This window comes from Telmatherina bonti, assembly GCF_933228915.1.
Source record: "Telmatherina bonti genome assembly, chromosome: 10".
NCBI classification, from domain to species: domain Eukaryota; kingdom Metazoa; phylum Chordata; class Actinopteri; order Atheriniformes; family Telmatherinidae; genus Telmatherina; species Telmatherina bonti.
Genome location: NC_136628.1, coordinates 24,855,761 through 24,881,242, shown reverse-complemented (window position 1 = coordinate 24,881,242; position 25,482 = coordinate 24,855,761). Strand labels below are relative to the sequence as shown.

General features: G+C 39.3%; 1 protein-coding gene across 1 annotated transcript; it reads left to right on the top strand.

The window, feature by feature from the left end:
- Positions 1 to 85: 85 nt before the first annotated feature.
- On the top strand, positions 86 to 13,041 carry LOC306761883 (forkhead box protein O1-A-like; the record flags this gene model as incomplete). The annotated part of the gene is made up of 3 exons (XM_079248211.1): positions 86 to 694; positions 11,522 to 11,713; positions 11,872 to 13,041. 3 exons carry the CDS (start codon positions 86 to 88, stop codon positions 13,039 to 13,041), a joined length of 1,971 nt encoding a protein of 656 aa, XP_079104337.1.
- Positions 13,042 to 25,482: the final 12,441 nt, after the last annotated feature.

Sequence of the window (25,482 nt, the reverse complement as noted above, 5' to 3'; positions counted from 1 at the left end):
TGTTTTTGTTCTCCTATGTAGCTTATCGTTAAGCTGTTTTTTTTTTTTATGTGAGTGTCTATGTAAAAGAAAGTGCGACCCAGACATGGCTGAGGGACCACCACAGGCGCAACCTGTTGAAATTGACCCTGACTTTGAACCGCTGTCCCGACCGCGGTCCTGCACCTGGCCCCTACCCCGACCGGAGCCAATAGATTCCACCGGTTCCAACACATCCTCTCCTGCGCCGTCTGTGCAGCAAGAACCCGGAGGGAACACCGAGTTCATCAATAACCTTGGTTTGTTGGAGGAAGACTATGGAGAGTACGCAGAGCAGAAACCTTCTTGCGCTATCTTTCAGTGTAGGGAAGGAAACGGTGTGCATTTACACCGCAGCCACCACCACCACCACCACCAACATCATCATCATCACCTCCAACAGCAGCAGCAGCAGCAGCTACCGGCTCCACAGCTGCAGCCTCAGCAACAGGTGCCTCCTTCAGGTGTCCCACCCGTGGGTGGCTCCGGACAGAGGAAGATCAGCTCGTCCCGCCGCAACGCCTGGGGTAACATGTCATACGCTGACCTCATCACCAAAGCCATAGAGAGCTCACCTGAGAAGAGGCTGACGCTGTCACAGATTTACGACTGGATGGTCAAAAGTGTGCCTTACTTCAAGGATAAGGGAGACAGCAATAGCTCTGCGGGGTGGAAGGTGAGTGCTTGGTGTGCGCGTGAGAAGTTTTTTGTCCGCGCCAACATAAGAGATATGAGCTGTTTTAATGTTTGAGATAGTTTTAAACAGCAAATGATGTACACCTGAACTACAGGCTCTGTTATTTAAAGCAAAGGCTTTTACGTGACCTGTTCTTGCAGAAACTGGTCAAATGAAGAAGTCTCACTGCACTTTTACAGTTTTTGCATATTGTTTTGAAAAAGGGAGCGTACTTCTGCAAAAGACCCCCCTTAAAGTTTTTTACAGACTGAGAATAGTCCCGCAGCAGATCACTCACCTACCTCTTCCTGTTTCTCGAAGTTATTCACCATGAAAGATGTTTAGACATGTTTGGAAATGGTAAGGGATGCGTGAAACAGCAGTGTTTCCTGTCCAGTCAGTGGTGTCACATCAGCTGGATGTAGTATTTTCTTGAGAGAGAAAAGAAGCATTTTCTGCAATCCACATGCTCATCTTCAAATCCAGTCTAGACACCTTGCTTTGATTTGGGAAAGCATCAGAGCTGTAATCAGAATTTTGTACTTATAATGTCAAATCTGACTGGCAGCACATGCAATTATTTACATGTATGCGCTCAGAAGTTCATTCAGGGCCAGTTTCTTATTTCACCCTCGAGTCACTTCTGCTGGAACAATTACTTCGCTCCAATCAAGGATCAGTAGATGATTAAACTTTTATTTCTCCCCATCACTGAGTTTCAAAATTATGCTTCACCTGTCTCCATAAGGGATTCAAAGGTATCTATGTCAGGTCCAAAAGATCCACGGGCACGGGATGAAAAACGTTCAATAGTAAGTGTTAAAATGAGCTGCTGACCTTTGGCATTTAAGCAACCTTTGAAGTTTTACAGTAGTTTCCTCTGTCAGCTGTAGGATGAGTCTCTTTATTCAGTCAGTAAGGAAACATTAGGCTGAACCAGCTTCTCCGACATGCAAATACCTGTGAAAATATCTAGAATTATCTATATAAAAAAAGTAAACTTTTTGTTCAATTTGTCATTTAGATCCGTGAGGTTGAGGGTTGGAAGAGCAGTCAATGAAATGCAGTTTAACAGAGGAAAATATTCTGCAAAAATGCCTTGCAGAACAATACAGGTTTCACGTTTTTTGTCCTATTCCCAAACAAACCTATAGTATGTGGGTGCAGTTTTTCCACTGCATTACTACACATCAAAATGACTCGTGCTACATTCTCATAGGTATGGAAAACCTACTGCACTGCATGTGTATACAGAGTGGTTTTAAAAGTATTATCCTGTTGCATGCAGAAACATATTCATGGGGGTTTATTAGTGTCTCTCCTTGTCAGGAAATTAATCAGCCATGATGGATAGAAATGAGTTTTTGCAGACAAAAAGCCACAGTTTAGACCAAGAGACGAGGCAAGTTAAAGCCTGTTTAGAAAACATGAGTCGCATTCTTGTTTCATCTTCACAGCCGTTGCTGTGATCTCTGCATTCTCATGAGAGGTAATTTCAAAGCTGCCAGGAAATGCCTTTGGGAAACCTCAATCAAATATAGCTGCCATTGTTTAACACCCCACGTGAAAAGCAGGTTCACAGCTTATATTAGGATTTATCACGAGCTGAAACTCTTTTCCTCCACTCCTTAATCTGCACCTGTCCACACGTGGATGCACTGACCGGTGGGAATGCAGATGGAATGCTGATTTTTTATTTATTTATTTTTTTGGAGAGGGAAGCAGCGTGGAGTGCGCTGTCCCCTGACAATAACAGGAGGCGACACAAACAGCTCAATCAGTGTTGGGGAGTGTGTCGGAGGGGAAGGGGTTGGGTGAAGGGGGATGCTGGGAACCGCGTCAAACATCCTCCATTCCTGAGTTGTGCGCTCATATCTTTGTGTCCGTGTTTTCTAGAGTTTCCTCAGCGGATGCTACAGCTTGGAGAAAGGGATCACAGCTCTTTATCCCATTACTTCTTTTTGTTTCTTCTCTAGAGACTTTTGCTAAAGGCATTTGTGTCATAATACAAACAACGAATAATAAGGGTACAAGGGAATCCAGGCTAAACTTTTGATTTTAGTTCCTTAATCTGAAAACGCATTTCTTCATATTTTATTATCCAGCAGGAGTGGAATCAGAGAGGTGGTGGACTGCCCCCCAGCAGGGCGGACACTTTTCAAAACATTTCTCAATTATTTAAACCAAGAACAAAAGTTCCAGCTTGTCTCCCTCTTATATAAAATCAACACATCTTCGCTTCAACCTCTGCATTCCTAAATGTTGGCAGTCCCACCAGGCCTTGGAACCACAGGCTAATAGTTATTTTTACACTTCCCTGTTAAAAAAAACATCACAGTCCCCCCCACAATGAACTATGATGCATTTCCTGCCAAGTGGATGGAAAACAGTGCCATGTGTTCACATCCCCAACCTGCAAAACACGAGGGGCAGGGCTGGAAAAAGAGGAGGATTCAGTGGGAGAGACCTCATATGGATCATGTGTGTGGATCTGATTCTAAGTGTTATAATTTTTTATTTGATGTCGACATCTCTGCCACTTGTGAAACAAACTAATCAGTGCACTCATCTTTTTCAGCCTTACACATTAGAATGTAGACACATGTTGTCATCTCCCTAAATGTAGAGGCGAATCGAGATAAGCTAGTGACATCATGGTGGGTGGAGGGCATTGGGTTTGAACCTCGGTGATTCTACCACTCTAAACTGGAAGATGGGTGGAGCGCAGGATGAGGGCAGTGTTGGTGCCTTTACAGCTTCCTGTCTCCCTGCTTATCATGGAGATGCCTTTGTTTTTCTTGACAAAAAAGGTACAGTTTCTTAGTGATCATGATACATTTTCTGCAAGAGGCCCCTGCAAAGCGGGGGCAGGTTCCCCTGGGTATTGGTGGGTTTGTCCGTGGCATGGTTCAGCATGTAACAGACATTTAGCATTTTACTGGCACTGCTACTGTTTTTCTCAGTGAGCTGTGACGTTCATTGATGGAACAGGAAGTGGTACCGCTGAATATAACTGTGAAAAAACAATGAGACACTTTTCAAAACAAGTTATCTGTTTTATAATGTTCATTTTCTTGCAGTTCTGGGGGATTCTAGAGTATTTGTTTGTAGCTTGGAGCTTCTGGAAAACCGGCCCAACTTTGTTAGAAGCTTAAAAAACTTGACTTTATTGATGCAAAGCAGTTTGTATGAATATATCTGCTAAAAATCTGCAACAAGAGTCACCAGTATGGGTCAGCAGCCTGTTGATTTTACTGTCTGGTGCCTGGTGTTTGCGTATATCCACTGTGGAAACTAATGACAGACATTACTGAAAGTATTTATTCAGGATGAGGTGAGTTGCGCAGTGGAAAAGCTCACAAAGGCCTCCATTTGAACAACACCCCTCAGATCAACAAGCAACAACTGATGAAAGTGGCCATTAGTGGATGTGCAGAGCTGGCAAAACCCAAACTCTCCTTAAGCCCAGACTGGGAGAAAATCAGCAGCAATAAAATGAAGTAATTGTTTTTCTGCATGACATTATCAGTCTATCATATTATGGAGACAAAGATAGAATAAAAGCTGCGAGCAAGTCATAATGGTGAAGTCTTTTACAAATTTTATGGACTTGAATTGCAAATTGATTTACTAACAAACAGAATGTTTTGTTTTTGCAGTTTTTTATGATTTGCAACTATTTAGAATATTTTCCATTTTTAGATAATCTTTGTTAATATTGAGCAATTGGCTCTAAATTGTTTGTAAAATACCATTCCCAGATTGATGTGTAGCAACAGTAGCTTCTGTGAAATCTTGCTGACATACCAAAATACCGATTATATTTGGCAACCAATATATTGATCTGGCCCTTGTTTTACAGTTGTGCAACTTTCCCAAAACAGTAAAAGCAAGTAGTATTTGTTTCACTAAGTATGTGCTAAAGGTTTAAGGTTGATAAAATAATCAACTTAAACGTTTTCTCAGTGTTGGCTCATGGACCCATATTAAGGATTCGAGCCCGCTGAGACCACGGCAACCAAATGAGGCAAGAAAAAACGGAATAACTGTTAGCTATTTGTCTTGGGTCACAAGCTTAAAAAAAGGGAGGCCTGCCCTGAATTTAAGAGGCCCACTATACGCTTAAAGTAACCCCATGAAGAAAGGGAGGCTTGGGGCAGGGACTTTCAAAGAGAAGCAACCATGGTTTGGAGAAAGGAGGGGGGCAATCAGCTGACTGGATAGTTAGAGGCTGTGGCTTGTGTACAGTCTGCTATCTTCTTGTGTGAGTTGGTGGAATCTTTGGTATGCAAATCTTTACATTGTCCTCCATTTTGTGCAAGATAATAATCCCCTACAGTGCTATGTTAACAAAAAGACCATGGCCTCAGATTCACCATGCAAAATATAAAAGACATGGGGTGAGTGAAAGGTTAAGAGATATTTTGAGAAATTGAATAAAATTAAAGTTCAGCTTTAAAACTAAAACAAAAAGAAAAACAAATCAAATTTTTTTTGTCCTTAAAGTGTGCATCCAAAGTCTGTCACTCTCAAAGTTAGGCTGCCAGAGTTACACTTTGAATCGTTGTTGTCTTTATTCAGATCTTGAACTTTGTATGTAGGGGTTGTGTTACGGTTTCTGTTACATCATTAAGACCTTTTCTACTATAACTACTTACCTTTGTTAATGCAGACCAAAGCCATGATGGGATGTTGGTGGGTGGTGGGGTCTGGTTTAGGATTAAGGTGTGAATTAAGTTTTAGGATGAGGTTAGGATAAGGATTTGCGTTTGATTATACACTGAATGGATATCAGCGTACAATCCCAATTAGAGTAGCCACACAAACGTTTGTTGATATGAATGAGGGTTAAACAGCATACAATCAATTCTTTAACCCCACTTTGTTTATCTGAAAACTGAACTCATAACACAAATTTTTTCATGGACCCAATTTGAAGCCATTCCTGAAGTAGGTCACACAGTTTGATGCTCTGTGTTAATGAAGTAGCCTGTGCTTTGCCTGGAGTCCTGAAGAGGTGGCATGCTCTCCATAGCTCACTTTTTCTTCTCTGATGTACGTTTTTGCTGCCTCGTGAGAGACAGCTCAAGTCCCACGCTAATTTCCAACCTCTGTTGCGCATCCGGGGTCAGACGGGGGAGGGGTGCACAGGAAGACTGTCAGGAAGTGGCTTGTCCTTTCACTGTAATCTCTGCTGTACTGCTGTACTAGATACCTGCCGGCTTTGCAGTGCTAGTAGAAATCAGATCTGATTGATACCCAGATTGTATTTGCATGCTAAACCAACCATTTTGTTGTCATATTATACGTGACGTTTAGATGCATCAACTTTTTGCAAATGAGATAATTTTCCTCTGGTATCAAGTGGCATGTTTGTTTTTTAGGTTATGTGTCTTTCTTATTTGAATAAGAAATATAACTAAATGCAGTATTATCTTTCAGCAGAAGTAGTTTCTACTGTGAAGAACATGTCATTGCAGTTTTTGAGAGACGTTCAGTCGTTATAAACATAACAGAAATTTAAATATTTATTCAACATGACACAGGAATTTCAACCACTCATATTTGTTTAATTTTTGATGAGTACAACTCATTTACTTGGTGTTAAATAAAATAAAATATGTGTGTTGTGTAGTCTGTTTTGTCTGTTAAACAGAAGAAACACAACCCCATTTGAAGGCACCAGTCTTGGTTCTGTGATTCATAAAACTGTTTCATTTACGTTCAGTGACTCGACTGCTAATGGTGGCTAACCTTAGTTAACTCAACATCCATTTCACATCCTACCTCTACTCTGAGCTCTCTTCAGCCAGTAAAAATCAGTCCAATGTTGACTCGTCTTTTCTGTTGCTTTGACCAGTTTTTTTTTTCCCTTCCTTTCACCAATAATGTAGTTTTGCATTTCTTTGCTACATAAATATCCAGTTTCTAGCGTGTGACACAGTGCTGTTAAATCAAATGCTGTTTTAAAGTGACACTAATATGATGTTACACTTTAATAAAATAAATAATTTCTGCTAAGTTCAATGAGTTCATTTCTAAATGGTTTCAGATTGTAGGAGGTGAAAGACTGAGCATTCAAACCAACGCATTGAGCTTTCTTTTTTACTTTTTGTGATTAATCTAGAAAAACAAGCCAACAGATAAAGCAACGTTCGCTAAGCGAACAAGCAGTTAAACCCCATCGAGCATACCAGTCCACATCAATGTAGAGATAAGGGCAGGTGTGTTGACTTGAGTATTTCTTTTTATTATTATAATTTGGACATTTTGGACACTAAAAGTGCTCATTTTTTAAACCAAGTTCCAAATTGATCAAATCTGAATTGCATACATTTATCAAAACGACTTCCCAAAAAAAATTGTCTTTATTTATTTTTTTTTAAAATTGGTTTTGGCTGTGGCACCAACCAGTGAAATTACAGCTGGCAATATAATGCTGAATATAATTAAATTAACCTAGTTTAGGATTTAGTTAAAACTATATGGTGCCTCTACATGTTATGGGTGGAAATTTAAGGCAATCCTTAGTGAATTTTCTTTTTGTCACTAATTAAATATGAGCCCTAATCAGTGACATTTATCTAACTTACTGATTTGAGAAGCAGCTGTTCTCCAGCAGTCTGTCTCCTGGGAGGTCTTCTTTCCTCACTGTAGTCTGTCTGATGTTGTATACATGTAACTTATTTGGACTAATTGCAAGTGAGGCCACTTTCACTGTGGTTGCACCTGTTCCTGCAACTGGGCCCTGTTTGTTTACTTATCCTGCAACCGTTACTGCGAGCCTCATGCTTCGCTACACAAGAAACAGCAGCTGTGTCAATTCAATTGTTCTGAAGTCCAGTGGGAGGACTTACTTAATGCTGTAGTGGCTTGTTTGGATGACATTGATCACGTACGATTCAGAGATTACTAGGTTCTTTCGAAAAGTTGGAAGGTATTGGACATTTCTCGACAACAACCCTCACAATCAAAGGCTTTTTTAAGCACACCCATGTGTCTAGTGCATTTAGCAGGTGGACTCACATCAGCTCTGTGGAGAGGCAACTGCTTTACACCATGCTGCCTAATGGGGCATTTCTGAGGGCAAACTGAAAATAGATTTAGTCAGAAGTCAGCCCTTCCCCATGTCAGGCATTCTTGCACCAGCTGACCTTGCACATAAGTGAAATTAAACTCATATTCTTTATTGTAGCACCAGCTTATTTAACATGCTGTAGTACAAGATTAATATTTCACAAAGTTAATGTTCGCAAAATTTAGTAAAAGGTTAAACAATTGTTAACCCTTATGTTAAGTCACCACTGTAATTACACATTTGATATCATCTCAAACGTTTACGTCACTCACAGGCCTCCGTAATCTTTCTGTATAAGGAAACTATTGTGGTTAACACAAAAGGGCACTTCAGAGAAGGTACATTTCTTGAGGCTACAGGTGCACATATTTCGATGTCAGTTAAAAGTGAGAGCCATAACAATAGAAACAAAAAGGGAAAAAAGGCCATCTTGGGTCAGGCTTTCACAGTGTGTATGTGAGGCTCCTGAATTAGTGAAGCAGAGGATGCCTTTTGTTCTCATTGGGTTGAGGTGAGGTCTGTCTCAGACAGGGATTATCCCAGGCCAAGAACAGAATGCCCCTCAGAGGGGAGCTGTCATGCAGTGCACAGTCTATTGTGGGCACTAATCAGAGGCTGTATGCATTTGCATATAAGCGGCGAGCTCAGCTGTGTTTGTACAAGACATTCCTTTATGGAACAAAATTTATAGAGCAGATAAGCTCTGTGCAACCCAGATCCTCCACTAATGAGTCATTTCCCGTCTTCAGTTACTGATCGAGATCGTCTAAAAAGATCAAAAAGATCGAGAAAAGGTCATGAATCAAACGCACGTCAGAAAGAACATTGGATTTTGTAGCCGTGCAGCAAGTGATAACTCCGCCTCAAGTCTCTCCTGCCTGCATGTGCAGGATGTCCTCTGACACAGGAAGCCCTATTTTAAAAGTCAGTGGAAGAGATGGAAGAGTGTGGCTGGGGCTGTGGGGTGGGGTCGCTGGGGGCTGCCATGGTGAATCACAAAGCAGGTCAAGCCCCCAGCGTGTCACATCGGATGCATCTCTTCTTCTCTGTCTGTTCCTCTTCTATCCAACCTGTTTGCATGTCTCTGTCAGTGCAGGCTGAGGAGCTCATGTTCAGCACACAGTGAACTCATTGACCCCACCTCTTCAGGCAAAAACATCTCACTGTGTCACCCTCCCCATCTTTTAAGCGAACTCTGTAACCTTTCCTTACTTTGTTTTCAGTAAAAAGAAAGTCTCATTGTGCTCAGTCCTCTGTATTCTCTTAATGTTGGTGCACAGTTTGAGGTTGAAGTTATGGTTCAGCACCTTCAAATGGGGACAAACATCCACAGATATCGTGAGAATAGATTGCTCTGTTACTACAGTTATTCTGATGAGGTTGGACCATCTTCCCTTTTGGAAGTTTTAGTACTCTGTTACATAATGCAACAATATATCATTTTTAATTTGTTTAAGTCACAGCAAATATGACTAGAATATGGGTCATATTCTTGACAAAAGCCTTTCCCAAAACACATTTCAGACCATTGTTTTAAATGTGATCGTTGTCATGGCCATGCTTTTCATCCCTGTAGAATCTTGTGGTTGGAGGACATCTGGCTTTACTAACTGCTGGGAGTTGCTTTCTCATTCACATGGGTATTTAAGGGAAATTCCCTGCCGGTACATTATGTGTTGCATGTTGGCCTTTCACTGCACCCACCACCCAACACATCAAGTGACATTTAAAGCCTATATTTTGTCTATAAAGACCAGGAGGATGCACAATACAGTATGTCTGTGTCCTGTATGGCCACGTTTCTGTCGCTCAGCCAGTTCTTTTTGTTTTTTTTTTAAATCTTTTTTGCTTTTCCGCAAGAGGCGCCTCTGTGTCCTTTTGAGGGATCCTAACATAGTATTAAAGAAAATGAACTAAATGTAGGTTTTAGGTGAACGTGTGTTTGGACAAGGACAAATGCTACCACATACAAAAAAAAAAAAAAGCAATGTGTGGTCAAAACCAAAGTAATCTCAATTTGGCATGCATCGTTCCCCCCCATAACAGAGTTGCACACATACAAGACGTGATCTTTGTTCAACTATCCAGCAGCTAAAGTTATGATCAATTTTCTTCTGTCTTCTGAATCTAAAATCTACGTCGTTCCAAGTTTTCCATTTATTGTTTTTCAGTTTGGAGAAGAAGAGAGCAGTGTTGCTGTTGCTGCTGGAGGGGTGGGATCGGGCTGTCCAAATAATGCTAAGTGGAAAATCATAGGAAACACATGATTCAAGCCTGCTGTGAGGATGGAATGGGATGCCCAGCCTAATAAACTTTGTCACAGGACTTCTGAAAGCAAGTGTTCAGTTCATATCTTTTGGTTACAGGCGATTTTAGTCACATCAAATCATGTTTGATTTTAATGTCACTTGCACGGTTTGAAATTGTTTAAAAAATCCACCCTAGAAATGAATGTAAAATCATGCTTAAACACTTCAAAAATAGGAAAATAAATTAATCCAGAGAAATAAAATGAAAAAGAAGACTAGAAAAACATTGCCTTTCATAACAAAGTGAAGTCATGTAAATTCAGGCCATGATTATTCGAAGCATAATTTGCTGTCATGAATTTTAAAACTTTATTAGCCTGTTTATGCATTATTCCTAAACGGGCTACGTGGAAAACTGACTAAATAATTGTGCATCTGGTCTATATTCATCTTGGTCGCTGTAACTAAGGTACAAGGGGGATGTCTTCCTATCATATTTACCACAGTCTGTTGCGATGCATGGATTATGTGGACCCAAATGCAAGACTGAGTGGCAGGAGGCAGACAGGTGCAGGAATTAGGTTTTAAGAACAAGAACTGGAGAGCTTACAAAGAGAAAACAGGGGAAACACAACAATTTAGAAGGGGATAAATGAAACCGAGGGTTAAGTATATTCAGGTGAATTAACAGGAAGCAGGTGATGCAAATCAACAAATCAAAACCAGGTTTGTTAATTAAAAAAAGAAGCTGATCGCAAAACAGAATACACAAGGGGAAAAAAACCTACAAAATAAAACAAGAAAGGTAGAACTCAGAAGGACAAGACTAAAAAACCCTGACTGAAACCCACAGACCATGACAAAATCGTCATATTTAGCAAGAATAGCTATCATCCATCCTTCCATCCATCCATTTTCTTAACCGCTTTGTCCAATTCTGGGGTGTTGGAAGCTAGAGCCTATCGCAGCAGTCATCGGGCAGGAGGCAGGATACACCCTGGACAGGTCGCCAGTCCATTACCGGGCAACACAGAGAGAAAACAACCATTCATGATCACACTCACTCATAGGGACAATTCAGAGTAACCAATTAACCTGAGAACATGAATGTCATTGGATAGTGGGAGGAAGGCTGAGTACCTGGGGAAGCCCACACATACACGGGGAGAACATGCAAACTCCACACAAAAAGTTCACTGTCTGCCCCTCCCCACACACATACACACACACATGCCACCGTGCAGCCGAGTTGTAATGAATTGAATGAAAACCTAACGAAGCGCACCTTAAAAAATTCCAGTGAATAATTTAAGGTAGGTTGATTCAAAGCTCGGGGACACAAGCAGCAGTTGTTTCATTTGGATTTTTTTGGGTGGTGTGGGGGCACCAAGCGGCTGCCTATTTGCTTATGCCTTGGGCCAGCAATGATCAGATAGACCTTTTTGCAGTCTATGGTTTGAGATTATTTATTATTGCACACAATTTCCTTTTTCCCTCCAGAACTCCATCAGACACAACCTGTCCCTGCACAGCCGTTTTGTGCGCATACAGAACGAAGGAACTGGCAAAAGTTCCTGGTGGATGCTGAACCCAGAAGGGGGGAAGAATGGGAAATCACCTCGACGCAGAGCTGCCTCCATGGATAACAATAATAAGTTTGTCAAGAGCAAAGGCAGGGCCACAAAGAAAAAGGTGAAGCATTTTTCATTAACAGTGTATCTGCATAATCTAAATCCATTCGTAGATTATTCTGCTAAACTAAAATCCTTTTGTTTTATATTTGTAATCATAGATGATCAGTTTTATGAATCTTGTGGGATCTTTTTGTATTTTTTTTTTTCTGTACTTAGATGTCTTTACAAGAAGAAGTTGACGGGAGAGCAGGCAGCCCTGGATCTCAGTACTCTCACTGGCTGGGAAGCCCAAACTCCCATAGTAACGAGGACTTGGAGGCCTGGAGCTCCTTCAGAACACGCACCAGCTCTGATGCTAGCACTCTGAGTGGACGACGTTCGCCCTTCCCTTCTGAGCAGGATGATCTCAGGGAGTCTGATGGCCATATGATGTATCCTGGAACGTCAGGGACCAAGATAACCTCCACCCTCCCCAGTCTCTCAGAGGTGGCTGGATCCATGGGCCAACACGGCTCAGAACATGTCATGGAGAGTTTGCTGGATAATCTGAACCTTTTGTCTCCCAAAGCCCCACAGCTGGGCTCAGAGTCTTCACATACCTCAAATTCTGCAATGCTTCAGACCAACTCCTACAGCTCTTCTGGTTTGACCCAAGAGTACCACAAGTGCATGTACAGCCAGGTGAGGATGAACTCCCTGTCCCCTGCTCCCATGCAGACACTTTCAAAGACCAGGCCTGGCTTTGGAGCATATGATAACCAGTATATGTGTACTGCAGGCCTCCTCAAAGAACTACTCACCACAGAGGCAGACACCACAAGGGACTTATTGCCCTCTGCTGATACGAGGGTGCCTGAGGTTGGGAGGGGAAGTTGCCTAATGCCCACTTATAGCAGTCAAAACCACGTAGGGGGTCATAGTGGAGTAAAAATTCCGAATATGCATCAGAGTCATACAGCTCTTCATGTAAATCCAGATGCTATACATAACCATAGTCCTGCTGTCTCACGAGACTTGAATAGCTGTAACATGATACCCTTGACTAGTGTGACTAGTCTGTCAGGGCCCCCTCCAAGAATGACCAGGCTGAGGACATCCATGCAGCTGTCCCACGGACATCCAATACACACTAATGATTTCTCAGCAAGCTACATCAGCAGCTACAGGGAGCTAAACGCAACTCACCCACATGGTCACCATCAGGAGCGGCTGCCTAGTGACCTGGACAACATGTCCATCGAGAGGCTTGAGTGTGACTTGGAGTCTGTCCTCCATGACACCCTCATGGATGGTGGTGCATTAGACTTTAACTTTGACCCCACAGCTGGACCTCATGGGTTTTCCCAGAGAGTAAAGACGACCACACACAACTGGGTGCCAGGCTAGGATGCTGAGTGGATGACAAGCAGGTGAGACCAACTCTTATTTGTTCTGGCAGTTGTTTTGAAGCTTTCACAAATAAAGCATCGCCAAGGTTATTCTTAACCCTGAACTTTCCTGCTCTCCCCCCTGGCAGGTTTTTTTGCTGACATCCCTGTGCTGCTCACCTTTATTGGGAAACTGGAAAGTATAGATGGAGACGACCACCACCACTCTCTCCGACCAGCTGAGACACAGTTATTTTCAAACATAAACAAATCCAAATGGCACACTTTTACACTTTACAAGAAAGAGTGAAAAGTTCATTCAGTTCAGGGGAGCTAGCAAAAAAGAGCATAAAGGGCATGACCATTCAGATATTAGCAGGGGTGTGATCATGCACTGCTTTTAGGTTATAGAAATATGCTTTACTTGCCATCCTCTGGTGAAGGAAGCATATATGTATCAGGATTAACAGGAGCCAAGCCAGTATTAGCACCAAACTCTTTTTAAATGAAAGTCTTCAGTGTGTTCGGTCGATTAAGGTTGAGAAGTAAAAGATGGTGGGAAGTTTTAGCTTTTAGTGTTTACATTTCACAACCTTGTGATAAATGAGTCATTTATACACTGAAATATACAAAACCTAGAAATGCATTGTGGTCCCAACATATGTGCAGGAAACATGCACATGGACAACAACTTATAGCTAATTATGAAATATGCTGATCAAGTCACTTACAGCAGTCTAAAATGCCATAAAGCTGCCTCTAAAGACAAGTATGAGCTCGAACTCTTCGGTGCTGCGCAGCAGCTACCAGCTGTAGTCCGTTCTCTTTTTTAGGGAACCTGCTTTGAGCTGACCACTCCAACCAGAACCTACAGCAAATGGGAGAACCTTTTCAATGTTTGGTAATGCCCAGGAAAACCAGAACAAAGGCTGCGGTGGAAGACTTTGAAGTTGGAGTCTGTCTAGAACACGACTGTCAGTAAACAGATGGCTGAATGACATCAGGAGCCACCTTAAAAGTCATCGGGTTTCCCTGTCACTGGGAAAAGTGCTGGGACAAAACTTCCGTTAAATGACCCACATTTAAATGTTTACAGTGCTTTCGGCATATCTGCTGGACAATGGATATCATAAGGCTATAAAATGAACCTAATCTGACTGAAATGAACTTGTCATCTATAAACTGTCTAAAGTTATTTATTTTCATTGTATATGGTTCATGATTCTGTTGTACTTTTTACAAGCTCACAGAAACCTGTAAATACACCATGTACAAAGTTGTGATTGTCACAAAGTAATGGTCTCTTAAAATTCACTCATTCCAAACCGTAGATTAATAAGAAATACATTTTTTGAAAGGTTTATATTGATTTCGGTTCATGTTTTGTAGTGTGTTAATTGTGGTTTTATGCAGTCAATAAGGTTAATTTCTTTTTGTTGTTTCTTTGTCTTTGAAATAATGCTTCTGTTCAACCTATTTTAGATGAATTGTGGATGTGACATTTAGTGGATAATTTATCATCTCTGGTTCATTCATGAACATCGCTGAATTCTACACGCTGATTTCATCTCTTTCTGAAAAGTGACATTGGGGAGACCACAGGTTTTTACTTGACCCATGTTGTGTGATAACACAACAGAAGTTGGTGGTGGCATCCTAAAAGACTTAAAAGTCAATAATAGGTTGTAACTTAGTAAAGGGTTTGCTTATGATTAAGTGAAAGTAAATACAAAATGATACACACCAAAGTCTTGCAGTACTCCCTCTACGGAACCTGAAAGAGTGCCTCTTCACTGTGTCTACGCCGCGTCACAGACATATACGGTTGTATATACTGTTATTTTCTTTAGCATATATAGTTTGTAAATGAGATTTAAATGACAACACATCTGGTTGTATTGACATATGCTTATTGTTTTAGAAATGGCTGTTTACATATTTCATTTCAAACAATATAACTGCAGATATGAGCACGCATACCTCAAAATATTTTACCTCTGGAGTGTTAAAGGGATTTTCTTGTCATGTTCTTCAGTCAGTAATGAACTGGTTTTGTCTTTAATTTTTACCTTGTGTACATATGATATTTTTTGTTTATGTTCCTATCTTTGACTTATGCTGAAACCAGTTCAATTTGGACCTATTCAGAGAGACCTGGGATGTCTCAGCACTTCTTCTGTTTGAAGGATTATAGCCATTAGATTGTAGTAAATGTTAAATAAATAATTTTAGGCCAAATTACATGTTGTGGAAAGGTAAATGTTTCTTAAGAAATGTGTTCATTTCTCATCAATGAATGAATTTCAGTCAAATTTATTAAAAAAAAATTGTGATGGAACTATTTCTACCATGAAGGGCTTGCACAAGTGATGCATAAGCTTGTCATGATTCATTATGATGAATAGATGTGGGGGTTTTTTTTTAGATTTAAGTTTTAACAACTCACAAATAATTAGAAAATCGTCCATTTTTAACAAAACTAAATGCCATAAGATTGCCATTTATTTAAAGTTTTTTTTATTTGCAGTATGCAGTCTTTTTGTACACCGTTCCATTCATAAATCTTTATTGCAATTAAAGGAAGAAAAGCAAAATAAAATCTGTCTTTATCTTACTGGGATATTCATTTTGCTATTTTGAATCTTTGTAGACCTCTAAATGAACTACTATTAGCTTATACAGCCGCTGAATCATATGTTCTAAACAAACACCGAAGTGGTTGTGTCAGCAGCAGCACGTCTTCTCTACATGACTCTACCTGTGTACTGTACACAAACTGTTAGGTTGATGGATCATGGAACCTCTGGGGGATCCCATGAACTGTCATCTCAGTCTCGAAAAATGTTAAGTTTTGAGCCTCTGGATGTTTATTAAATTTACATTTAACATTGTTAAAGAAAACTTTGGTGACATTTCCTTGAGAATAATAAAAACATGCATCAATGATTCACTGATAAAATACAGGATAGTGTCTTGCCATAGTATTAACCCAGTTAGGTCCATTTTATAGTGGATGTCTAATTTAATTAACACAACATGCAGCGTATCTTAATTGTGAAATAAAATAAAAAATAAATAAAAATAAAAGACAAAAGAAAACTTTGGCATACATATATGCCAAAGTTACATATAAGTCTGTTGGTGTATGTGTCTTTGGGGGCATCTATTGAAAAAGTTTTTATTTTGCCTTTCCAATAATGCTATCTTGCTTTTCAATATTTAAAAAAAAAATTACTAAAAAATAACTACAATCATAATTAGTTTTTTTTTTTAAACATATAAGTTCCAGTCTGTCCATATTTGATGTGTTATTAAATTACAAGTTTAATTAATGACAAAGACCCTTTTTAAATGTTTGCCTACCAGTAAAAAAAATTTCTTTTTGTCATTTGTCATCAAATAAACTTGTAATTTAATAACGCATCAAATATGAACACACTGGAACTTACATGTTCAAAAAAACTTTCTAATTATGATTGTAGTTATTTTATTAGTTAATTTATTTAGAAAATATTGAAAATCTTACATACTCCACCTTTAAACAAACATAAAATATATTCATAATTGTAAGAAATTTGTGATCTAGTACATTATTGATATCTACAGCATTCCCTTTTTTATACTTAGCAAATACAAGTCAGGAAATTTTTGTTTGGTTAAAAATTTCTCTCCTTTAACAATACCTACAGGAGGTAAATTCTACATTATTCGGAAACTGATTATTCAGATTTACAACAAAGTATTACTTGTAAGGCTCATGGAATGAGAATCAATTAAAATTGCAAGTAAAACAGTATAATGATATGAAAGTATAATTATTGCCTTTCCAATGTGTATAATACACCAAGAATAAACAAAAACTTCATCTTTTTTATTTTATCAATTGTGACCAAAAAAAAGGCCAAATAATCTTTAGAATTTTGAAAATATTCAAGTAAGTAACCTTTGAACAATGTGAAGATGGAGAAAAAGGTCATAATGAAATGCACTTGCTCTCACTTTGAATTCTTTTACATGTGAGAAAAGTGAGGCGGTAGATGGTGCATGTGATGACTGCTCCATTTCCTGTAAGAAATGACACGACTCTGCAGCTTCTGTCAGGATCCCATGTGCCAGATTTTAGTGTCTCCATCTACAACAATCAGTTTAAATGAACATAAGAACATCAATTTGTCTGATAGTGTATTTTTCATAAATCTAGTCTTTCCTTTTAAAGAATTATGCTCTTCACTCAGTCAGCGGCTGTTTGGTGAAATAAGAACATTCAAACATCTTGTCGGCAAATTGGCAAGAAAACAAGCTTTCCGCTTATGTGACCTCCCACTCCACTCTCTGAACAGCAGATATAAGCCTGGGAGGTCAGTGTTTTGGGAAATACCCTGTTTTTTTTTGTTTTTTTTTCATTTCCTTGCCAAGAGGAACTGCTTGTTCAGACAGAATTTTAAAAGTAAAAAAAATTGCATAACAAGTGACGCAAGTAGGTGAATTGTGTTGAAGGGGAGGCATGTGAGTTCAGGAGGTTTAAACTTGAGCAGGATGCTTCAGTGGGTTGTGAGTCTGTTTTAAGACGGCAAAAGTCAACCTAAAGGACAGATTCTGTGGAAAACCCTACATACTTACTGTTTCAGTTTGATCATTAATGCAGACTATCTGGGACATTTCGCACTTATAAATGTAATTTCAATCCAGTTAATGTTGAGTGGGATTAAAGTTTAAAGTCTAATACCAAGCTTGCTTCAATGTTTGCATATTGACAGCCTTTCTCTGTGCAAGGCATTTGCAGCGCTTTTTTAAAGGATGTGTAAAAATAGCATAATAGAACATTATCTGCACACAAATAAATTGGCTTTGAGTAGCTCTAATAAAACCATGCAGAAATGATCTGCGCTGTTACATATTTAAAAGTTAAAATCTGGACAACGTGTTCTGGTGACAATAAATGTAACAAGCACACAGAGCTCTGCCAAACCATTGCAATTCTAATACATTTACTTGTTTATTAGTCAGTGACTGTGGACATCACGTTTTTTACTTGCAAAATTTGCTCTACGTCTCTGTTGTAAAGACCCCTTTAAAAAAACACTCCAGATTCAGGCAGTCATCCGGATCACACCCAAAATCTAATTATATTTTCCTTTTTGCTTGAGATTTCCTTAGAATTTAATAAAAATCTGTCCTTTACTATTTGAGTAATGTTGCTAACAGACAGACAGAAAGACAGGCAAACATAACATGCACTTCAAATGGCTGCCATGTATCCTGATGAGTTTTAACTCCTGTTTTATCTTGAGGAGAAAAAGAATTTAAATCTGTGTTGCGTTGAAGATGGATGCATTTATAATATCAATGAAAGTTGGGGTAGATAATTGTGAAATGCATAAATAAGATGTCCATTGTGGGCGATGTCCTGTAGGGCCTGCACAGCAAGCTTAGTTTGGTTTAATTTATTTGTGTGGTTCAGGCACTAAACCAGGAAATTAGGGGGTTTGGGCCACTGGATCTCTGCTAATACAAAACACATCATGCACTTGCACAACCAGCGGCAGAGATGCAATGCATGCTGGGTTCTCTCAGGAGGGGACTGAGATAAAGATTCATCTTTGATGAGATCAACCTGGCAGCAGCCTGCTGATTAGTCCATTCACATCACAGCAAAAATCAGGTTGGTCGTATGGACACAAACAAATCTAGTTACTTATAACTCCGGCCTGGATCTTCACCAAGTTTGACAGCGTTGTGGGTGGCTGCAATTAAAAAAAAATCTACTATAAAATGCTTCTGTTTAAGGAAGTGTGTCTGCAAATATGTGATGTACATACAAACACAAAGGCAAAGACATCCTCTTTCATACACTTTCATATAAGTCGTTCTTAAACAACATCTTGTCAGGTTATGATTTCTTTTAATAAATAATTGTTAACTATATGATTAATGTGTATTTTTCGTACAACATCTACAAGTAGTTTGTACAGACAGTAAAAGATTTGCAACATCCAGCAGAGTAAAATAAGAGCTTATTCTGTCTATAAGTAATAATAATTTAGCAAGTAACAATCTAACAGCTCACTGATGATGGAAAAAAAAAAAGCCAATAAAGTACTTTATTAGGGAAGCAATGCAGTCTGTGACAGCCTTTTTTATTTCTATATAAAAAGATGCTCAAAAGGGATGCATCAGACTTTAAGACCTTGATAATCACCTGTCCTTGCCCACATTGGATTTGCAACACAATCCTGTGAAGGCCATTTTGAGATAGATTTGATGAAATTTGTAACAAGTTTTCAAATGTGCCCCATTGAATCAAATTAAAGTAGTTAATGTAGAAAGACAAGAAACCAGACAGCATCTGTATCTTATTGCTGTCTGAGAGCTTGTGTCATTTCCATCACTTTCTTTGATCTGCAACATATTTATCATCACAGGAAATGATGTGCTATTATTCATCTTCAGTTTTAGTTTCTTTTCCTGCACCGCCATTTCAGGACAGCTGCCGTGTTAACCATGTTACTTCTGCAGCTCTTGTCCTTCTACACCATTAAGCTTCACACCCATGTGAACAATCACAATGAGATAATCAATGACATGTAACTTCCCACAACACTTGGGCACCAGAAAAACATCTGATCAAATGCATGCAACTCTCTCAGCTTGAACAGACCGCAAGGGCATATCTAGAAATGCTTAAATGCTGTGTAATTATGCATAATTACAATATAATGTTTTTTGGCATGGCTGAAAGTTGTCCTCACATTCACTATTTATGCCTATTGAGTCCTTAAGCAGTTTTGCAGCCTGTAACTGCAGTGTAAAAGCAGGGATCATTATTAAGTAATTTTGATCAGTAATTGAAATGCAGCATCTTTCTGCGTATGCAACAGTGACATATCAATAAATATTTGATCAAATGTATTGGCAAGGAAAATATTTCCTGAATATGTAGAAATATTTCTTCTAATGTGTAAATACTTAAGTTAAACACAGATGTCTCAAATGTATAATACTACTTTCCACAACCACAAATGTGTGACTAATGTTGTGACAGATAATGTTACAGTATGCAAATGTAGTTATACACTGCAAGAAAAACCTCTAACTAAACTGCAGCCACTAGTAGTTCTTTTAAATAAAGTTTTTGTTTCTTTCCCAAATATATAACACCAATCTATCTCACCAGAAAAAGACCTTAGTGGATAGTCCAAAACTTTGTGCAGTTTAGCACCTCACCAGAAGGTAGAAATGCAACATACACTACAAATAGACTTAAAAGCGTTGAGATTTAAATTTTTACGAGGTTTTCTTTTATTATTGCTTTATACTTTAAAATATAAATGCCACATGTGCTTTGATTTTCCCTGCATTATCTGTTCTTAATTGTGCATCAGCAGGGACAGACAATGAACGGATGAATTGAGGATGGATGGATGCATACAGTGAAGATGAAGCTCCCTCTGCAGGACAATGATAGGAAGCACCAGCAAAAAAAAAAAACAGGACTAACTCGGTGGTCTCATGATGTCTTGTCACAAAAACTGGAGGTGCGACTATACTTTGAATATTATAGTCCAGCGCTGCTTTTGGTTTTAATTAAAGCTCTTAATTCAGTCTACTTCTCTACTGATTATGGAATTTTGTTAGTTTGGTTAGCTGGATTATAACCCAGCATGCAGTTGTTCAGAGAGAGAATTCATACCTCCTGTTCCAACTTTTGGAGGGCAAAAGACTCTGTAGTCCACCTGTCAGGTGATTTCTTTATGCAGAGAGAACACAGAGAACTTATAATGCATAACCTTTATTTGTTATGGAGTGGTTATACAATATATTGCACCTGTTCTGGTTGAACAAACAAAAACAAGCTTAACTGAAAATATATAAAGTCATCTTTAATGCAAGTGCTATTATGCCAGTTTCACTGAGCAAACCAGCAAGTAAGTGATGGTAAAAATAAAACAGAAACATACTGCACATAAAATTACTGTTTAACATGTGACCAGTAAAAAAAAAAAAAAAAAAAGAAGAGTTTTCAAGTTCAATCAAGCAAGCAGCATAAAAAAGGCCCTGAATAGTGTGTAGATTTTAGACATAAAGAAGAAAGTGGAAGTGTTTGTAAATCTTTTACTCTACACACATGATGCACATGTTCATTAATACAAGGTGGCATTTAAAACACCTTTACAGTGAATACTTTCCTTGCAAGACATTATACTTCCATCAGCCTTTTCTCACTACAGCTAGTCCACCCACATGATGGACATCTGCAGTGTGATACATTACATACAGGGTTGCAGAAATGGCTCACATCATTATACAGACTTTGGGAACAGTCAAATTAATCATGCACCTTCACACTGTACGGGAACACAGGACTACCATGGTGCATCAGCATCCGAGTCTGTCATCAGAGTTCATCGAGTTAGGACTCATCATTTAAGCCTTGTAATGTTTTTGTTGTTTTTTTTTTATTTATTTATTACTATTATTGCTGTTAAAGGGGGAATGGAAAAGAGCATTTGTTTGATCTGATGTTTTATAATCAGATGGACCTCTTGCAGTGTACAGGTTTTACAGGTTAAGTGTGCAGTGACTAATTCATTTTAAGGTAGCAGAGGTATTAGAAAGGCCCAATGCCAGCAGAAAAGGCAGTGTCTGAGCAACTATCTTATATCATAGTTCATTACTACAATGCCATCCACCTGTATAAATCTGTGGGCTGCATATTGATTAACAGGAAATCATTATCAACTGACAAGCCATTATTTTCAGCTTTTCATCCTTTACTGACATGTATGGTCATGTTTCCAGTCAAAGGACTAACCACCTTTAAAACGGTGAACAATACTGTGAAAGAACTAGTGCTGTGTTGAGTAACTCCACTTCAAATGTTTTTATTCATAATTAAAATAATTTGTCTGAAGCACATCAATAAAAATCTAAAAGAAGCATCTGTTTTTCTTTGCAAATTACACAAATTATCTATTTAATTAATAAAATATCTGTATCCAGATAGCATCTAATGATTTACAAGAGCATCTTAACAAAGACAGCAGTGTAAAATCGGCGGGTCTGTTGTTGATAAACAACATTACTTTAGGAAATTAACACTGATCACTGTTTCGTTTTTTTATAGTGTCATCTGAGCTTTTCATAATTCTCCCTCCCTTTATAATTCGATGAAACAGCATCTTGAAGGTACAGTAGCGATAGTGAGGACTGTTGCATAAAATCTCTCACAACTCAACCCAATAAAGTTTGCTTCATATTTACTAAGAAGTTAGTTTGATTCTGTCTAGAGGGGTTTTCTTGACCTCTACTCTGCCTAAAATGAACATAAAACTGTAAACAAAATATTTCCACATTCAGCTACCACCAAACCAGAGTGAGTCAGTAATCATGAAAGGCTCTTTGTGTTGCTAACCTTTGAAACTAAAAGGCTCATGGACTTAAAAGACCCACAGCCACAGGAAGTGACATTACCAGTGACAAAAGCCACGGTGCCGACTGGAACATAACACTTATTGCAGAGCAGATTGGAAGAAGCCCTGCAAATGAGACAAAAGAGAGGACTTCAGTCACTGTGGTCACAGATATTTGGACAAAACAAAAGCTTAAGCAACAAGAACTTACTGTGATGAACAGCCATGCTGTTTTCCTTCCAGCCGTTGCCCTGATAAACTCTGCAGGTGTAGGTGTAAGGCTTCTCATCAGCCATGGGCGCCCAAGTGAGGCGGCACAGATTGGGAAGGACCAAGCTAACGTTGCTCCTCCTGCGGTCCTCTGTCGACACATAGATGACTGCGTTGGGGAATGTGCTGCCAACCAACCGGCTGTCTTGCCGGTACTCACAGTAGGGACCAGGAACCTGGTATGTGGGCGGGAACTCACAGTCCACCCTGACGTTTCGCTCCAGGTAAGTCAGACATGGAAACATCTGAGGTCCACGGGGAGTGAACAGGTACGTCGTGACCGAGTTCACTAAAAGAGATGCAAGCACAGTGTTTGCTGATAAGAAACATTCACAGAAAATATGTTTTAGTATCGAATGGTCAAAGAACAGAAGAGAGAAATCTCGGAGAAAAGATGTCTGTTATCCTCTAGCCGCACCAGGATCCTAAACTGCAAGCCAAAGCTGCACAAGAACTTTAGAGACAGTAGGGTTGTTCAAAACATTTAAAGCGGAATATTTATTTATTCTATTTCATTTTACATTTATTTTACCAGGCAGATACTTGGAACCAAACAATGTCTTATGAGTGTGGCCTGCTATTTAAACAATCAAAGTTTTATATTATGACATTAAAAACAAACAAACAAACAAAAAAACAAAACAAAAAACAGCTGGTCCACATCGGCTCTAAAAATAAGTTAAATTCAACCTCACATTAAAAAAGTGACATTTAAACCATGTTACTATTTATTGAACAAAAAATGAAAATAAAATAAAGAAACAGTGTAAGGAAAACTAAGTAAACCATTGTCTTTATTAAAACTTTGTTTTTGACCATTCAGGTCTGTTCACATTCAGCTCTGTTAAAATCCTGTCCAACCAGAGTGAATCTTAGATCACTGCAACCTTTTGATTCATTTGTCTTTCAGCCATTCTCTTGTAAATTTCCTGCTGTCTTTGGGATCCTCATCTTTCTGTCAGGCTCATTTCTCCATATAATTCAGCAAATAGATTTCTTTACTATATCTTGAAAAACAGAGGAGTTTTTTTTTTTAAACTCAGGGGCAGCCTAGTGTCCAGTACCTCAAAACAAGTCAAAACAATCACAACTCATCACGACCACGGTGCTTAACAGGTCTCAGATGGAGCAGAAGGGATTTTTTTAAAAGTTTTTTGACCTCTGCATGGTCTGACCTTGGGGTGAACTTGTTGGTACAAAACTTTGATTGACAGAAAAATATGATGAACATTAATAGTCCCTCCTCTAAGATCATTACGAATGTCATTCCTTATTGGTATTGTTTAAACACAACTGAATGCTCCAGACTAGGGGTGCCCAGCTCCGGTCCTCAAGGGGCACAATCCTGCAGGTTTTCCATGTATCCCTGTTCCAACACACTTGACTCAAACTATAATCACTCATTGTGCAGAACTTCATAGGCTGTTGGATCCATCTAATGGAAGCCACATGTGGTGAAACAGTGATACAATGAAAACCTGCAGGGCTGACTTTAACTTCCCATGCTCCAGACTAATAAACTGCCTAAACATCTGCTTTTACAGAGGTGCTCCCACCTGCTGTTGTTGAGTTAATCAAATGTATTTGATTAGCATCATCTGGCTGCTGTCTGCTGTCTTAATTCCAACAGAAGTAAGTTTCACAGACTACCTCTGCATTCTGGCTTAATTTTTACTATATAAAAACATGACATATTATGGGTTTTTGTTAATCTGAAACCACTTACCTGTCAAACATGGTCAGAATAAAAGAATTTTTTTTAAAAATATCATATTTAGAAGGGAAAAACACCCAAAAGAGAAATAGGGTATCCTTTCTTTTCTTTACGTCTGTGTTATTATTATTTCTCTGTGTGGATTGCATAATGTTCATGAAACTTCACTGATCTTAGTGGTGAAACTGAGCAATGACACGTTTGCAGCATTGTAGATGCTATGGCTGCACAATCTTCACTACATCTCAGGTGTGCAGAGTGAAATGACAGATTTCTGAAGCCTTAAATGTAATGATCCGCATCTAACTGAGTGAGACAAAGCAGTTTTAAGTGGCAACCTATTTTCTATGAGATGACTAACCTTAGAACATAAGCTGTACATAAAAATATGGACATACTGTGAGTTTGATGCGTCATCATTATTCTGCCAAAGAGGAGACAAACCGCAACCGGGAGATGCAGCTCCATGGCGACGGTCAGACCTTCACCCCAGGCTGTCGACTAACAAAGTTCAACATGGGACAGATCATGAGAAAGTTAACATAAATACTGCAAACCCTCTAGGGACCATAACGACAGTCCACGGAGCCTAAAGTAGCATGCAGTCCGTGTCTAGTGTCGACCTACTGGATGTACTAGCGCAGTGAAAGCGGGCCTGGGTTTGCGGGTCCACCTGCAAACCCAGACTACGCCCTTGCGGTGTCATTACACTGCAGCAAACCACCGCTCTCCAAGCGCTGCGTTTGTCGTCTGCAGGTGGAACAAACCAACAGCCATGCACACATGGTTTTACATGCAAAGGCTTTATAATACGATATGTTTAGTCCACGGACAGAGCAGTCAGTCTTACCTGAAATCTAGTCTCTGTCCCCTGCGTTTTGCTGCGCCTGCGTGCGGTGCAGGATCAGCAACATCAGCAGCGCAGACTGACTGAGGATGCAGTTATTGCTCTGATCAGGACGCCCTCACTTAAACACACAGGCACACATACCTGGAGTGCAACACAAAGATACTACACATTGAACTGACTGTTTTCTAAGATGACTATATAAAATAAAGCGACAAC